This window comes from Triturus cristatus, chromosome 3_1 (assembly GCF_964204655.1).
Source record: "Triturus cristatus chromosome 3_1, aTriCri1.1, whole genome shotgun sequence".
NCBI classification, from domain to species: Eukaryota; Metazoa; Chordata; class Amphibia; order Caudata; family Salamandridae; genus Triturus; species Triturus cristatus.
In genome coordinates this window covers 441,720,794-441,737,022 of record NC_140583.1, presented here as the reverse complement: position 1 = coordinate 441,737,022, position 16,229 = coordinate 441,720,794, and the positions used below count along the sequence as shown (strand labels likewise).

At 47.6% G+C, this 16,229-nt stretch overlaps 1 protein-coding gene across 5 annotated transcripts in view; it reads right to left on the bottom strand.

Moving 5' to 3' along the window:
• The window catches only part of AFG2B (AAA ATPase AFG2B), a 271,306-nt gene that overhangs the window by 190,252 nt on the left and 64,825 nt on the right, over positions 1 to 16,229 (bottom strand). For all 5 annotated transcript variants that reach the window (XM_085644230.1, XM_085644234.1, XM_085644231.1 and 2 more), the window contains one exon: positions 6,510 to 6,695. In XM_085644230.1, the coding sequence (XP_085500356.1) occupies positions 6,510 to 6,695 (186 nt within the window). The remainder of the gene's footprint in view (positions 1 to 6,509; positions 6,696 to 16,229) is intronic.

Here is a 16,229-nt window from a genome sequence, read left to right as displayed (position 1 = left end):
GCGATGAGGGCGGTCTCGGTGCTGTGGTTGGCTCCGAAGCCGGATTGCGAGTGGTCGAGGGATCCGTTCGTCTCGAGGAAGTCGGCAAGCTGTCTGTTGACGGTCTTCTCGATGACTTTGGCCGGAAACGGGAGGAGCGAGATGGGGCGGTAGTTCTTGAGGTCGGTGGGGTCTGCTGAAGGTTTCTTCAGGAGGGCGCTGAGTTCGGCATGCTTCCAGCTCTCCGGGAAGGTGGCGGTGTTGAAGGAGCAGTTGATGATGTCCCGGAGTTGGGGTGCGATGACGGAGTCGGCCTTGTTGAAGATGTGGTGGGGGAATGGGTCGGTTGGTGATCCGGAGTGGATGGTGTTCATCGTGTGGATGGTGTCTTCAGTGCTGACCGGGGTCCAGGCGCGGAGGGTGGTGGTGGGGGGCGTCGGTTCGGTGGTTGGGTGCGTGGTCTGTGCGCCGAAGCTGTTGTGTATGTCGGCTATCTTGCGGTGAAAGAACGAGGCGAGTGAGTCGCAGAGGTCTTGTGAGGGAGTGATGTCGTTGTTTCCGGCGCTGGGGTTGGAAAGCTCTTTGACGATGCTGAAGAGTTCCTTGCTGTTGTGTGCGTTGTTGTCTAGTCGTTCCTTGAATGCTGTCCTCTTGGTGGTGTGGATCAGCTGGTGGTGTTTGCGGGAGGCGTGCTTGAGGGCGTTCATGGTGTCTGTTGTCGGGGTTTTTCGCCAGGCTTTCTCGAGGGTGCGGCAGTTCTTCTTGGAGTTCTTGAGGTCATCGTTGAACCAGGGGGATGTCTTGCATTTGGGCCTGTTGGGATTGTTTTTCAGGGGTGCGAGGTCGTTAGCGCAGTTGGTGATCCACTGTGTGAGGTTGTTGGCTGCTTGGTTGGGGTCCGTTGAGTTGGCGGGAGGGTTCTGGCTCAGTGCTGTGGAGAGCTGGTCGGTGGTGACCTTGTTCCAGCTCCTGCGGGGAGCCTGTTGCTGGTGGTGGTGAGTTGTGGTTCTTCTGAAGCTGAAGTGGACGCAGCTATGGTCTGTCCAGTGGAGTCCGGAGGAGTGGCTGAAGTAGATGTACTTGCTGGAGGAGAAGATTGGGTCGAGTGTGTGTCCAGCGTAGTGGGTGGGGGTGTTCACCAGTTGCTTGAGTCCGAGGTTGTCCAGTAGGGTGGTGGTGTTGATGTCGTTGTTGTTCTCCAGGTGGAAGTTGAGGTCCCCTAGGAGGATGTAGTCAGCGGAGGGGAGGGTGCATGGGCTGATGAAGTCTGCGATGTCTTCGCTGAATTGTGAGCGGGGTCCTGGGGGTCTGTAGATGAGTGTGCCTCTGAGCGTGGTCTTGGGGTCGGTGTGTATCTGGACGTGAAGATGTTCGGCGGCTGTGAGGGTGTCTTCGGAGTTGGTCGTGATGCGGATGGTGTTCTTGTGGACGATGGCGATGCCTCCTCCCGTCTGGTTGACGCGGTCCCTCCGGGTGATCTTGTATCCGTCCGGAATGGCTATGGCGATGTCGGGTGCTGAGGAGGCGTTCATCCAGGTCTCTGTGTGGAAGGCGACGTCCGGAGATGTGGTGTCGAGCAGGTTCCATAGTTCCACGGCGTGTCTGTGGACGGAGCGGGTGTTGAGCAGGATGCACTTCAGGTGGTTGCTGCTGGTGCTTGGCTTGGCGGGAGCGGTACGCGTCCGGGTGCAGGAGAACTTGCAGGATTGGCAGGTGAAGGGTCCGTGGGTGCGTCTTGGGGTGGCTCTGCAGCAGCCGGGGATCCGGCCGGTGTTGAGTGCGATGAGAGTGGCGGCGTTGTAGGTCAGGCGGGTGGGCTGGCATCTGCGGGGGCCAGGGGGTCTGGCACTGGGCGCGGGACGGGCGCAGACGGGCTTGCCTTAGGCGCGCCTTTGGCGCGCCAGCGGCGCGCCCGCTGCGCGCGTCTGTGCAGCCTCCATATGAGTGGGAGAGGGAGGGAGGAGCAGCTGGGAGGTGGGAGCGGAGCGGCCAATGGGGTGCGAGGGGGGCGGAGCTACGGGACGCGGCGGCGGGAAACGGGCGGCGAAGGGGAGACGTGGTGAGCAGGGGAACAGAAAAAAACAAAAAGGATCACAGTCTGGGCAAAAAGGTGAGGGGAACAATTTCCAGGCAACAAATGAAACAGATACAATGTAGGCAAATACAGACACTCACTCGTGGGAAACAGAAAGAGAAGGAGGACACTGGCACTCGAACGCAGGCAGGCAGTAAGGTAACAGCAGCGGTCACACAGGGGGCTGCGTGGCGGTGAGGGGAGCGACCTGCCTGGTAAACTGGGTCCGAGGTCGCTCTCTCTACCGCTGCGCGGCCTCCATATGAGTGGGAGAGGGAGGGAGGAGCAGCTGGGAGGTGGGAGCTGGGCGGCCAATGGGGTGCGAGGGGGGCGGAGCTACGGGACGCGGCGGCGGTAATCTGTACACTGCCCCGGTTGTCTCTACCCAAGTCCCAATGTCTATCCCCGCACTCTGTCCTTCCTTCTCATCTTAAACATGTGCATGCTTGCCTGGTGCCAGCTCTTAGTTTATACCACCCAACTCATTCTGTAAACAGCTTAATAAAAATCAGTATGGTTTGTGTGACATTATTAGCATATGTATAGAGCCTTCTACCATCACTCTGGCACCAAGGCACTGTTTTAATCTGAGCCCCCCCTTTTTTTTACCTTTCTAGAAAGTCCCTCAGTAGTCTGTGTGTTCGTCTTGTATGGTGTGTACAGATCAGACTGAAAGCCGCAGCTCAGCACAGCTTCCCCTTCCTCTCTATAATCTTGTCTGCCTCATCTGAAAGTCCTGCAACCTCCTCTACCTTGCCTGCCTGTAACCTATTCCCACCTGGACTCTTTGCCTCTCTGCATGGCTGCCTCTGGGCATCGCTCCGTCGTTTCTTAGTCTTTCCCTCTTCTTACTCCCGACTTCTCTGTCTTCTTCACTCCTTCATTAACCCTCACTGACTTATCTCTCTCCTCTCACTATCTCCAGCTCCTCCTTTCCTCTCCATAGCTCATTACCACTCATCCCCAATTTCTTATAGCTGCCAAGTTTTGAGACTGCTTATGTGTGGCACTGGCATTTCCATGTTTGAGTATGTTTATTTGTGACATTTAAATGCTTTACGAGTGACGCTTTAGCACGACTAGAGACAAATAGTAATGCCCATGTAATGAGATAAATATTTCAGAAATGATTGTTATACTTCACTACCTGATGTTTTGGACTTTATGAACTGCGCACCCCCACCATTTATAAAATTCATTTGATCTTTATATGGCTAATAACAGATTAATTCCTCAGATAGGTTTCCCAGAGATTAAATAGATCGTTTGAAAAGGAAAGGTTGTACTTAAAGGTAATAGTTCATAATAACAGCGTTAAATATTTCTAAAACAATCATCATGGGTTTTAAAACAACTTTAGAAAGCTCTTTAAAAATGTATACAATTGATAACGAGCGGGTTCATCCGGTGGTAATTTACAGAGCTTAATTAGGTTTTGTACAGACGTAGCATTGCATCTAATACTGCAATATTGTTGTGGTTGGTGGATGGGTGGGTTGGATGACAATTTGGGTGGATATACACAAACACACCAATTTTTTAATTTTGCTAAACTGATATATTAACTTGCATATAACACTCAGTAGGTTGATAAATTGCCTGACTGACACGTTTTGTTCGATTGAAAGACGACGCTGGGTAAATGGAGGGGTGGGTGAACACATTGATATTTACATTGATTAGTTAATTGATAAATAGACCAATAAACACCAGAGACCTCTTTGCTGTGAAGGGCGATGTTTGCAGCGGCGCCAGCATTGATGACAACAGTATCCGAGGCCGGTGCTCGCCAAGCTGTGCTAGCCAAACTCCTCTCTGCTTAAGCCTCTTCGCTAATCCAAGCTGCGGTTTGTGTTATTGTTCATAATAAGAAGAGACAGTCGGAGCGAGGAGGCAGCGGCCTAGGGCAAGGCGCTGACAGGAGGAAAGGGACAGCAACAGTGCTTGGGAGAGGGACAGAGCCAGAGATAGGAGCAGAGAGAGAGCGGTATGAGGGCAAGAGACTGGCTGTGGTGTGAGAGAGAGAGAGCAAGGGACACACAGGAGAGGAGAAATTTTATTTTTACGGCTACTTTCATCTCGCTGAGCCATCCTTCTGGCCTGAGTGAACCAAGCGAAGACTTAGCTGAGGAGAGCACGACCTTTTAGCTTAGTGTGACACACAGGGATTTATGCTGTTTCCAAGCACAGGCTAATTGACTCCTGGATTATACTCAGGACAGGAGGAACCTCTGTCTGCTTGGACGATCCTAGGCTGCAGGACCACGGCGGTGAGGGGGGTGAGATGAACAGTGGAGAAATTACAGTTGCAGCCCTCCTATAGTGTTCCAGGACAGCACAGGCCTGGATTATTTGAAGATTTGGCCATATTCCTTTGCCCTTTCACCCTAACACAGCAACTGAGGGCTGGATACCACTTGAGGACCCCAATACCTGATTTGGTCCGAAATCTGTAGCACCTTTCACAGCTCCAGTTCCCTGCCCAAGGCAGGCCACTAGTCTTGATGCATAGAGGCGATTCTTCTTCAATTTAAGAGGAGAATGAGGTGGAATTTATCCTATGGGATGTAGAACACGTAGTCTCCACCCGAGCCCGGCGCCTTAGATCTGACATCAGAGACCCTCTCCCCACAGATGTTGGTTCAAAAGATAATCTTCCACCTTTAGATATGCACAACCTGAAAGATAGCTACCACCTATGATCCACAGAATGGGTGCCTAGCAGATAAAGTGGTTTCCCTCCACAAACCTCTGGGCAAAGAGGTCGTAAGTGACTAAGAGCTGAATGCCACTGCCTTTGGAAGGGAAAGCCTCCTTAACTACCGAAATTGATGGCAAATGGCTACCTGAATACATTCAAAACCCCATAAAGGGCAAAGAGCGCTGATGTCAGGACCCAGCTGGACCCCAAACCAAGATCTTGGATACAGCAGAGGAAACCAAACAGTTAGGATCCCTTATATAGCCAGATATCCCTTATATAGTTAGATGTCAGGGTGGGCTCAGAGGGCCATAACATTCCTTAAAAACGCTGTGTGATTTCCACTCAACGCCAAAGATCACTATTCATGAAGGTGGACCACCATTCTGGGGATTTGACTTCCTTGCATGTGGGGCTATGGTCCTCAGAGGTCTCCTTGGTGACCCTTCGAACAAGGAACTGGGCACATTTGTTTCCACCTTCACCTCCCAAAGCCCAGACATCAGTCAACAAGGTATTTGCCACCAAGGTTTTCCCTGGGGCCAAATGAGAAAGCAGGAGCTCTGCCAGCTGTCCCTACAAACAACCCCCTCACAGCGATGATTATATTGAGAGGACAATTGTAAGACCAAACTGGATTAGAAGTATTCTTCCCCTTTGGAGGAGCTGAGAGAGAGAGGAGAAACAGAGGACTATCCTGAAGCTTTAAGGCAGCATATAACTCGGGTAACTCCTTCCCCTTCTTCCGATTTGTGCCACAACTGGCAAAAATTAGCATGAGGCATTAACCCGTTTTTTCATCCTTAGTAAAAAGGAACATACCTGCGAAGTGTAGAATGGAACCCAAATATTCCTGCTATCTTAATAATTGTCAATGAGGGACTGAACAAAGTTGTTTTGTTAAATTTGGAAATATAAAGGGCCGTTCTGAAAGATAATTCTGTCTTGGGGACAGGCCACCCCAATTGAGGGGATTTGATAACATAATCTGTTAGTGATATGCAATTCAGCACTCTTTGCCAGGAATGTAAAAACATTACTCTATAAGGAAAGGTTAACACATGCAGCTAACTGTTACATTTATAAAAATATACCACAATGCCAATTCCTAGGTTGTCTCTTGCAGACGAACGTATTTCCAGTGAAATCTATATCTGCCCGAAATAGATACTGAAATTATTAAGTAAGCACATTTGAAATTATATCGCCCATTGCAGCAAGATCTCAAGGATGACATTAATTTGTTCTGTTGCTCAGCCTGGAAAAATGCAATTTTACATGCAAGCCAACACTTTCTTTAAGATTAAATAATTTTAGATTAAGCTTAAAACGCATGGGTTGCAGATACATGAAAATGACTGGATTAGAGAACCTAGAATGTCAATACAAAGAAATGTGACTACCCCATACATACTTGTGATTTTTATCTATCCTGATTTGGTTGATGGAATAAGGTCAAATATAATTTGTATACCTTTTCACACCACACTTTTCTTGCTATTGTATGGACCATATTCTGTAAATATTTGTTACAGCTTTTACATTTTTTGTATGGTGGTTAGAAGCCCGTAACAGATTGCCTACACAAATAAGAATGAGCTTTTTAATGCATAATTATTCTGTGCTAAATACACTTTCTAAAGTCACTAGATAGTGTGGGTCAAAATATTAAAATCAGCAAGTGTAGAATACAGCCAGGGTCACGTTTATTTGAAACTAGGACACACTGCTTAAAGTAACTCTTAATTTTCTTACCATACAGCTTAGCCGCAGTGCCTGCATGGCAGCCTCTCTGCAGAGGGCTGTGAGGTCAGCTCCAACATATCCCGTTGTCATTTCTGCCAGCTTTGCCAAGTCAACATCATTGCTGGTAGGCATGCTTGTGGTCACGACTTCCAAAATGGCTTTCCGCTGTGTCAGAGTTGGTGTTCCAATCACAACCTAAAAAACACATAATGGGTTATGGAATTTACTTCACAAAATCCAATCTGCCTCCCATCTAATAGTTTAATAACCAAGACAATCTAGTGCAAACAACAAATATTAAACATAGTCCTAACACACTCTAAATAGCATGGAGTGTAAGATTATTTTTTTGTTGTTGCACAAAACTGTTTACTTTAGACATATATGAACCAAGTGACTTCTCATAATTTGAGTGTAGACTCAAAGGATGTTTTGTGTTATGTTATGCAGATTTATAGGGCGCATTATCATCTGTGAGATTATACTGGCGCTGTGCAGTTGAATCTAGGGCCTAGAGCAGAGGTCTTCAAACTTTTTGATGCCGAGACCCCCCTGTCAAAGTTTTTTAGGTGCAAGGACCCCCTCCTGACAAACATTTCTAGAACTTGGTACTCCTCATCATTGACAACTATCGACAACCATAAATGCCCCCAATTCCCACAGCAAATAATTTTTACAGTGGGTAAATAATATTAAACAGTGTTTATCAAACCAAAGGTCAGTGAGAGTGGAAGTGTGGTCCAAGGTGTTTGCTAAAAACAAAGGGCCTCATTTATGAGGAATTGTCCTAGGGCAGAGCTTCAAGTCTTCTTGCTGCGCTGCCCTATGCCAATGTGAAAGGGCAAGAATGCACCTTATTTATGAAATATGGTGCATTCCTGTCCTTTCCCACTGCGTTGGTGCACAAATTGCTGCCTAGTGCATATGTAGGCAGGATTGTTTTTGTGCAGGAAGGTGCCCCGAGAGGGTTTCCTCTTTCTTTGTTAACTGCAGAATGCAGCACACATGGAAAGAGGAAAACATACAGGGAGATATGGAAACATTTCTCCTCATTACACCTGCTGTGGGGATGTGTAAGGTTTTGGCAGTGTCCCAGGTTCATATGGTTTTGTAAATCTGTGGCAGTGTCAAAATCCATGGGTGTTGCGTGGGAACCCCTACCGCAATGCCCATGGAACTCCAACTTAACAGACTAAGGCAAGGCAGCGACTTGCGCTGCTTTTTCTTACTCCATATAAACTAGGCCACTCAACCACACAGGGTACTTTGCGTCGCCTCATAGATATGATTGCGACGATTGTGCCGCTGGAGCTTAAACAAAATTATGCTCTGGTGGCTCAGGCCTCTCATAAATCAGCCCCAAATAAAGTAGCTACATATAAAATAATGGGTAGCTTAAATGAAAAATACATTCTAAAAAGTTGTTACACAGTGGTAAATGCACTGTACTACATTAGAAAACCTCTATTAGTTAATGCACTTCAGAGGTCTGTGTGTAACCAGAGAGCCACATAATTATATTTGGTTGATGCAGTGGGGTATAGTGGCTTGTGGATTTTTGGTGCTACGAGGTCACAGCCTGTGACAGAAAGCACTGTGAAAGTCTAAGTCATTACTTTATTCTTGCAATACACACATTATAAGGTAGACTCCTACTAACAGTGAAAATAGTTTTAGGATATAATGGAGCTTCCAAAGTGTACATTTTAGTAATACTAGAACATAAGTAATACATTTTTTTTTGCATTCCCTTAAACACCTCCTCTGAGGTACTAAGTAATTAAAAACATGCTCTTGTTACCACCAGTAAAACAAAAATATTTGCCATCACAAAGGAATTAAAGCCAGAATCACTCCCAAGCACCATTTGCATTAGCAGATTAACTCAAAACGCACAATTGCATTTCATTCAGGCAAACAGGCACCCTGGCACGAAGGATTGTTTCACCTGTCCTCCCAGCCTCTTCCTCTCACAGAACTCAATTACCTTCAGCTGAAGCATTTTAAGGGCCGAAATGAAGTGTCCCTGTTTTCAAAAGGAAGAGCACATGTTTTAGATTCCAGGCAGGAGTGAGGCCTGGAAATGCGCGACCCCCTTCCCAGGACTCCAGGGCCCCCCTGGGGGTCGCGCCCCACAGATTGAAGACCTGTGGCCTAGAGGGACTATTCAAAAAGCAAAGTCTTGAGAATCTTGCAGAATTCAATAAGTGAGGAGAAGGCTCCTATGTGTAGTGGCAGGTTGTTCCATGCTTTTGGAGAAATGTACGGGAAGGATCAACTGCTGGACCTGGTTTTTGTGCGATATGCGCAAGTAGGAGTCTGGACGAGCGGAGGTATCTGGAACATTTTTCAAATCAGATGAGATTGTTGAGGTATGCTTGGCCAGTGTTATATAGTGCCTTGTAAGTGTTTGTGTATGGGGAACCAGTGAAGCTCCTTCAGGTGAAATGTGATGCGACTGTGGCATGGGAGTTTGAGAGTGATTAAAGCCGCCAAGTTCTGAATGATCGCCAGCCTTCTCATGAGTTTTTTGTTGATCCCAGCGATCTCAAAAATTACTGTCCGATCTCCCTGCTCCCCTACTCGGCCAAAGTACTCGAGAAAGCAATCAACTAGCAGATCACCTAATTCCTGGAACAAAGCCACCTACTGAATGCCTCACAATCAGGATTAAGTGCCAACCAAGGCCACACTGAGTGCCTTCACAGACGACATCAAACCACTTCGATCGTGGATAAACTGTCGCCCTGATCCTCCTCTAGCTCTCCGCAGGGTTCAATACAGACTCCCACAACACCCTCATCAACAGGCGCTACAACATAGGCATACAGCAAGACACCCTCATGTGAATCGCATCCTTCCTTACAGAACTCACACAGAGCATCCAACTGCCTCCCTTCACTTCTGCACACAAAAGACAGTATATGCTGTGCAGCACAAGTCATCCCTCAATATCACCCTGTTCAACAGCTACATGACTCACCTCCCACAGACTCAACATAATTCCTATGCAGACAACACTCAATTGATCCTCTCACTCAACGAGGACCCCTCCAAGGCCAAACCCCACTTCTACAACGCCATGACCAAAGGAGCCAAATGGATGAGAGACAACTGCCTCCAACTCAACTTTGGCAAAACCTAAATACTGATCTTCGGGAAGAACACCTGCGCATGAGACCACAGCTGTTGGCCCACAGAACGAACTCAGACCTACACCCACACGACCGACCATGCACACAATCTTGGCATCATCCTCAACAGCTAACTGACCATGAAACAACAAGTCAAGGCAATCGGCTTCTCCTGCTTCCACTCACTTCGCATGGCCTGCAAAATCTTCAGATGGATCCCAACCAAAAGACCATCAGGCCCTCGTCACCAGGTGCATTGACTACGGCAATACCCACTACGCTGACACCTCTACCCAGCTCCTCAGAAGACTTCTGACCATACTGAACGCTGCAGCCAGACTCATCTTTCACCTCCCTAAACAAACCCACATCGCCCCCCCCTGAAAGACCTCCACAGGCTCCACATCTAGAAGAGAAGACAATTCTAGATCCTCACGCACACCTACAAAGCCCTCCATGAACTAGGACCGGCTTACATCAACCAACAACGGAACTTTCACCAACCCTCTAGACACCTGCGCTCCTCTTCACTCGCCCTCTCACACACACACCCCACATCAGTTGCAAACGCAGCGGTGGCCACTCCTTCTCCTACATCACTGCCAAGACATGGAACGACCTTCCCCTCCAGCTCCTTACAGCCTCCTCGCTGGCAGACTTCAGAAAGATACTCAAGACCTGGCTCTTCAACAGAAACACCTCTAGGAGTGACAGTGTTGCGCTCTACAAATGCTGTTTCATGATCGATACGGACTTAGAGGGTGTTACAGAAGCCCTGTTTGCTTGTGGTGAGGGCATGAGTGTTGGCTCTCTAGGTGCTGATTGGGAGTTATTTGAAAAGCATCCGCGGTATCTTCAGGATATGGAAGCACGAGGCGTTTTCATGAACGGTCATGTTGATTGTGCTGTTGATGCCAATCCTGAGGTTGCATGGGTGGTGGGTGTTGGCCCCAACTCTGTTGGCCATCAGTTGGAGTCCTACTGTGCAGTGCTCTTCCCAAAGATCTATTTTAAGGTCTTGTCGGTGTTCAGCATCAACCAGATGGTCTTTATCCTGTGGGTGATTCCAATCTTGATATGGTTACTGAGCATCTTGTCTGCAAAGAAGAGAATAAGTTGTGACTCACTGGCTTAGGAGAGGCGGTTGATGTTGTGAGAGTGGATTATGACGATTAGAGGGATCATGTATGCGTTGAAGAGGTTCGAGCTTAGGGAGAATCCTTGCGGAACTCCGCAGATGAGGTTGCGGACATCCGAGGTGTACAGTGCCAGGCTGATTTACTAGGTCGTTCCAGTCAAGGAGCAGATCCATTAGAGTGCGTGTCCTTGGATTCCAGAGTTTTTGTGGGAGCTAGAGGAGGATGAGTTGAGAGGTTCAGGAGAAGGAGGGCAGCTGCGTCTCCTCCATCCAGATATACCCATGGCAGCAATGATGGCAGTTTTCATGCTGTGGTTAGGTCTGAAACTAGACTGAGTGGTGTCGAGGAGTTGGTGGTTATTGAGGTATTTGTTGATGACTTTCTCTAAGACCTTGGCCCGTAATTGTAGCAGGGAGGGATCGGTTTGTAGTTGGCGAGTGATGAAGGGTCCAAGGAGAGTGCTTTCATCAATGGGAGGACAACTCTGTTTTTTTAAGCTTCTGGGAAGGTTGCGGAAGAGGTGAAGGCGTTCAGAATGGGTGTGAGCATGGCACTGATAAATTGGAATTGGAGTAGGCGTGTTGAGGGCAGGGGTCAGGTTGGACTGCTAAGTGAATGGGCTTCATGGTGTGGCAGTTTGATGACAGACCACGTGGTTAGCACTGGTTCTTTGGATAAGATCAGGAGGCATTTGGCGAAGTCTGTCTGGTCCGTGTGCATGTTGAAATTGCTCTAATATGGCAGTCATTTTATTGTTGAGGAACTGAGAGAGATTGTAGCAGAGGTCCTGAGAGGTGGTGAATGAGTTGGAGGCGGCGACTGGTGAGGTGAAATTCTTTACGATGGTGAAAATGTCTTAGCTTCTGCTGGTGCTGGCATCAAGAAAGTAGCCAGAAAATGAAGATGACCCCCTTTGACCTAAACCTCTGATGGGAATACGCAGGAGAAGCAAGTGAGCCCAACCTACTTAAGAGCACCTTTGTTTCTTTCATCCAAGCATCTATTGGTACATCCTTTCATTCGCTGATATCCACTACTTCACCTTTATACTCAGTCATCTATGAATTCCTTCATCCATCATCCAATCTTGCCCTAATCTATCCATGCACCTATTCATCCATTAATCCATCAATACACTGCTCCATCCATCTATCCACTCTACCACCCATTCATCCACTCTATCAACCCATCCATCCAGCCATCTAGTCTTCCATCCACTGTGCCATCCATCATTCCATCCACTATGCTGCCATCATCCATCCTTCCACTCTACCATCCATTCATCCACTGTGCCATCCATCCATCCAACATACATTCACTCTCACATCCATTTTGCCACCATTTACTTATCTTTTCACCCCCTCAGCCATCCAGCCTTTTACTCTGCCAGCCATCCACATATCCACCCATCCCTTTACTATGCAATCCTTTCACCTGCCCATCCACCTATCCATTCAATTGTCCTTTCACCTATTTATCTATCTACCCACTCAATTATCCCCCACTCATTCATTTACACACTCATCCATACAACCTTCCTTCCATTCAATATTCCATCTATCTTTGACTTTTCTAGTTATTCATCCTTCATTCTTCTTTTCTCCTTCTTGCTCTTCTATTGACATTGCATTCCATTGTAGTGTTAATTGTACACTTTTGTATGCCAAGTTGCAAACAGAAGAATCACAACGCCCCTGGCTGACATCGATGTGCTCCCCCAAAGCGATGTGTCTGGTGTCCTGATCATTTGGTGGTAGGCTCTCAGGACAATTTGGAATGTACAGTCTGCATTGTCCTAGCTCATTCCCCGTTTTCGCTCCACTTGTTTGCAGTGGAATTTCATCAGTCTGAGTTTTTCCATGTATGAACTGCCCCTGGGATTTAGATCTTGTTATTTGCCATTTAAGAGGGGGGCTAGTGAGTCGGCAAAGAAGGTGATCCAATTGCTGAAGGGGATCCAATTGCAGAAATTCTTGATGGCTTTGGGAAGTTTATTGCTGTGTTCAGGTTGTGGGTGTTGAGAGCGGTGTTCCGGTCCTTGTCAGTGATGCGGGCTAGTGTGATTGGTGGGGGAGGGGGAGGGGGGGAGAGGGGTGTGTCGGACAGGAACAGGGGATGCTGAACTTCGTGAGGGTGCGGTCTGTCCAGGAGATTGGTGTTGGTTTGTCAACTCTGATGTAGTCGAAGGTGGAGAAAATAGGATATAGGATGTGTCCAGCGACGTGGCTAGGTCCCTTTACTCGTTTGGTGAGGCCTAGGCTTCCAGGATCATCGATGAGTATTTTGGAGTTTTGAGTTGGGGCGGGCGGTCCTTCAGGTGAAAGTTCAGGTCTCAGAGTAGGATGCAATTGTTAGTATCTAGGGCAAGTGGTATAACAAAGTCTGTGGTGGTGTAGGTGAAGTTGGTGCACGGTCCCAGTGGTCTATGGATGTGAGTTCTGCTTAGGTTGAAGTTGGCTGTGATCTGGGTCATAAATGAAAGATGTTCCATTTTGAAGGATGAAGTGTATGTGGAGGGGTGCAGTTGACAGTATTCTTGTGGATGATAGCGATTCTTCCACTGGGGCTGTAAAGTCTGTGTTGCCTGGCAATCCTGTAACCAGAAAGGGGGTGGGGCGGTGGCTCTTGAGATGACAGGTGCTGTTGCAGATTGCAACCAAATTTTAGTGAGGAAAAGTATGTCCGGGTTGTTCTTGTGCAGGAGGCCCACATTTATGGGGTATGTTTGGTGAGTGAGCAGGTTTTGAGGTGCATCAATGACAATGCGGAGGGTTACAGGAATGCGGGAGTTAGAAAGAGTAGGGTGTTGCATGCTGTTGGTGCGGATACTGTGAGTGTGGACAAATGCATGAAAATTTGCAGTTGTGTGGTGAGGCAGCAGCATAGGGAGTGGCGGCTGGGGGTGATGATGTGGACGTTTGCAACAATAGAGAGGATCAGGACTCCTAGCATAGGGCACAGTTGAGCTTGCCTTTCGCACATGGTACATGCATCTGCTGGGGCCGCTTTTAAGTAAGTTCTGAGAGGGGGAGGAGTGATGTTGCTTTCTGTGCAGATGGATGATGGTCAATCTAGTGATGTCACTTTCTGTGCACATAGACGAGGGGAAATCCAGTGACGTCACTTCCTGTGCCCACCAATGATGGGGAAAACCAGTAATGTCAGTTCCAACACTGGATTAAAAATTGTGAACAACTAGATCATTTTGCATGGCATGCATGATACATTGGCACTGTGGTTATGATGAGTAAATGTATGTATGGAACCTCAACTAAAAAGCAATGTGCAAGAAAAGGGAGGTACAGTTACAAGAGGGGCATAATACATGGGTTACTGAAAAGACGGGGGGATAGGAATCCTAAGGACTGAATATTATCATTCATACACCAGTCCTCAATCAAGACTTTGAATACAGAATAAAAATCTATCAACCCTTTGTATCCAGAATCAAGGTTTAAGCAGCAGATTTATTTAGGTCCATTTTTCACCTTGGAACAATGCATCAGCCTATATTCAAAAAGAAACCCAACATTCAAATACAACTTTAAAACATAGAAGGCCCAAAGAGTTACTGAGAAGGGGGTAAAGGGGATGTGGAAAGTATTTAATTTGATTAAGAAGTGTATCAGATTACTTGGACAATGGCGAACGCTCGGCGTCCACGCTGCGATGTCGTGAAGCGATGAACTCGATGCGATGATCTTTGGTTAGCGAGCGCTTTGAGGCCCGCAAACATGTAATGCGATAATCTTCAGGTTAGCGAGCATTTGGCACCTAGCAAACATGTGATGCGATAATCTTGAAGTCAGCGAGCCTTTTGCAGCCCGCAGACAGGTGATGCGATGATCTCCGGTAGCGAGCTCTCAGCGGCAGCAGCGCGATGATTTACCTTGCGCTCTTCAGCTGTGGCGGCTCGCTAACGGGCGTTAGCGACGATTTCCAGCACTCTCTTCTTCACAGTAGAACTAGAGGCCCTGGAACTCACAGGAGCCTCACCTGTAGATAGAAATCCTCGCCGGGAGGAAACAGGAGGCTGGTGGTGGATTCTGATGTGCCTGAGACTCCAGCAGGAGGCTAGCTCTCTTCTAGCCCTTGGGAGATTGCTGTAGCAAAAATAAAAGTTCCTTCAAAGTCCTTTTCCTCTTCTTCCAAGTCCAGTAGTAACCACTGCAGGCCAGTCCAAGAAACAGCACACAAGGACAGTCCTCTCCTGCAGATTCTTTCAGTTACACGGACAGAGGTTCTTCTTGTTGTCCAGGAGCAATACAAATTGTAGGGGTTTGAGCACAGATATTTATACCCCAAAAGACTTTGTTCTAAGAAGCCACAAGTCCCTGAACCCAGCCAGAACCAGTTCTGCCCAGCCCTGGCGCACTTTGTTTACCAGGCTGCATCCTACCTTTCAGAAAGAGGGGCTCTGCCATCAGACGCACAGTGGGAGGTGGAGCCAGCATTCACCTTGCCAGGCACAGCCCTATTCAGGTCCAGGAGCTACCCCTCCCCATACTCCAATGCAGATCTCTCTATTCAACCCAGGTCTGACTCAGCCTGTCCTTTCCCTCCAAAACCAGACAGCCAATACACAACAGCAGAGCACACTGGAAGGCTTAGGCAAGAAAATACCTACTTCTAAAAGTGGTATTTTCAAACACAGGATATAAAAATAAACTTCACTAAAAGATGTATTTGAATATTCTGATCTCAGGCATACTAAATTCGTTTTTCTACCATGTTCTGTGGGTCAGTTAGGACTATAGAATGTAATAGCCAAACCTCCCATTCTGGCCTACGAAGAACAGGTAGCCGTAAAGTAGTGAAAAACGAAATTGGGTGTAATTCACTACCAGGACATGTTACACACATCAGAGCATGTCCTATGTTACACAATACATTGCACCCTACCATAGGGGTGGCTTGCATGATGCCAAGGGAAGGCTCAGGGGCTGGGAAGTGGGTGCACTTCACAGCCAAGATGGCAGTTCTAGACTGCACACAGACACTGCAGTGGCAGGTCTGAGACACACTTTACAAGCTGCTTCTGTGGGTGGTGCAAACCAGCGCTGAAGGCCCACCAGCAGCATTTGGTTTACCAGCCCTGGGCACACACAGGCCACGCTACTAGGGGCTAACAAGTAAACCAAATAAGCCAATCATGGATATACCAATTCACATGTCATCTTTACACAGGGAGCATTCGCGCTGTGGCACTGAATGGCATTGGCACAGCGCCCAGAGCATCTAACAACAGCAAAAAATGGAAGGGAGACCCACGCCAATGGTGCCAGGTCTAACAACTACATTTAAAGAATACATTATAGATTTTGGCTGCACACCTAATGTTGCCTACAGTTTGATTTGATTTATCCATTAATACAGTAGATACTGTTAAGTCAATCATATTAGCTGTGCAAACAAGCAAAGGTTAATGGATAAAGATAGAAATGCACCAGAGGACT